This window comes from Oncorhynchus masou, chromosome 22 (assembly GCF_036934945.1).
Source record: "Oncorhynchus masou masou isolate Uvic2021 chromosome 22, UVic_Omas_1.1, whole genome shotgun sequence".
In the NCBI taxonomy this organism is placed as follows: domain Eukaryota; kingdom Metazoa; phylum Chordata; class Actinopteri; order Salmoniformes; family Salmonidae; genus Oncorhynchus; species Oncorhynchus masou.
The window spans coordinates 43231988-43234027 of NC_088233.1; the positions used below are offsets into that span (position 1 = coordinate 43231988).

A 2040-nucleotide genomic window follows, 5' to 3' on the forward strand; every position below is an offset into this window, starting at 1 on the left:
TAGATTTGGATTTGTTTAACACTTTTTTGGTTACTACATGATTCCATATGTGTTTCATAGTTTTGATGTCTTCACTATTCTACAATGTAGAAAATAGTAAAAATAAAGAAAAACCCTTGAAGGAGTGGGTACATCCAAACTTCTGAATGGTACTGTATAGCTTACACCAAAGGGTAAAAGCTATATATTTTGAGCAAAATAGTGCATCTCAGCATCTGTGGTCTAAGATTTATGCTTAATGATGTGGACTGCAAATTATATCATGATGGAAGTAGGCCTGGGCTCACAGAAATAAGAATGAATAGAATGGGCTTGGAACTCTAACCCTGGAAATTGACTGGTAACTTCATGGGTACACTCCCAATGGCTGCCTGGTATTGTGACGCAATAATTTCAATGTTTTTTTGGATTTTCTATTCATTCTTATTTCTAAGCCAGTTTAATATTCAGTAGCATTCAAGCTTTGGCAACCTCAGATGAAGTACGATGTTTTACCGGCTCATTTTGGAGAACGAATTAGGCGTGTAGCATGGACGGCGACGAGGCCCGAAAAGTAAGTCCATTTCTATCGCTCCAGGCGTACCTTGAAATGATTGACTGTAGACAGTTTTTGTATTGATTACACTGAAAAATGTATGGAAACGGGTGCATGTCTGAGGTTATGTGTAAATCCCCTGTCGCCAGCATGGAGTCTATAAAATGGATCGATTTGGCTTAGATCATTGTGTGTTAGGAATTGCCATTTAATCAGACCCGTATGCCCGAGACCGCTCACGCACACCAGGCGTCAGGAAACATTTGGCAGTCGAAATCGAGGAGGGAATACGTTTTTGGGATGTTCTTGCATTGGAATTATATTGAATTCTGCTTATATCACAAACATAAAGTTCAAATGCTGAGACTCAGAGATCATTGAGTGCATTTGAAGTAAGGTAGGTTGGTGCAAAATCTGTAGTATTTCCGCTGCGTATCAGCACCATGGACAGTGCCCTACACACTAAAGCAAGGCCGTTTGGTAATGAATATAGGCTACAAGATAGATAGGGTAATTCACTTATTACAAACAGCCTATGTGAATGCAGCTGTACAAAATAATACAAACTAAATGCTGAAAGTAGCCTAGTAGCCTAGTTATTAATGCATGCAAACAAAAATAGGCTACTGAATAGCAGTTTGGCTTGGAATAGCCTACTGACACAACTGTGAATGCAACGAATGATCGTGAACAGCGGTACCAAGTAGTATGACTGGTAAACACAATGTAAGATTGATAAAGCTATGACACAATCTACAGTATATTAAGGCTAGTTACATTAACAGTAAACAAATGCAGCAAACAAAAGGCAAATAACCAAAACATAGTCTACAGCCTGCTACAGTGAGATGCAGCCATGCACAGCTGTCTTGCCAAAACAACAGGCCCGCTTCAAACATGGAAAGTCGTGCTGCTCAGGGGTTCAGCAACACGTTGTGATATAGTACAATACACTTCTGTGGATCAAATTAGACCAACATAATCAATTAAGCAATGCCAGCCTACCATGAAATACGTTTCCAATATGTACTATTCCATTTACAACCACAAAACCAATAGGCTACAAAGAAAACCATAATAGAATGTATCTACTGTATTTCTATGATTAAACATACCAATATGTACAGTGCTTTCAGAAAATATTCACACCCCTTGTCCTTTTCCACATTGTGTTGTGTTACAGCCTGAATATAACATTTATTAAATTGAGTTTTTGTGCCACTGATATACACATAATACCCCATAATGTAAAAGTGGAATATTTTTTTAGACATTTTTACAAATTAATAAAAAATTAAAAGCTGAAATATCTTGAGTCAAAAAGTATTCAACCCCTTTGTTATGGCAAGCATTGGCTGATTGGGACAAATAATTCAGCCCTGGCAATTTAGCAACACATCATATCCTAGTGGTAACCACTTTTACATATTATGCAATTGGCATTACATTTGTGTCTCTCTTTCTGTTTTCTTCCTACCGCCACTGCACCTACCTGTCACGATCGT

General features: G+C 37.9%; 1 protein-coding gene across 1 annotated transcript in view; it reads left to right on the top strand.

Moving 5' to 3' along the window:
* Positions 1 to 286: 286 nt before the first annotated feature.
* LOC135509538 (fibrous sheath-interacting protein 2-like) overlaps positions 287 to 2040 on the top strand; it is a 9569-nt gene continuing 7815 nt past the window's right edge. Inside the window, exon 1 of the mRNA XM_064930276.1 lies at positions 287 to 553. Within this exon, the coding sequence (XP_064786348.1) occupies positions 530 to 553 (24 nt within the window). The 5' untranslated portion in view covers positions 287 to 529. The remainder of the gene's footprint in view (positions 554 to 2040) is intronic.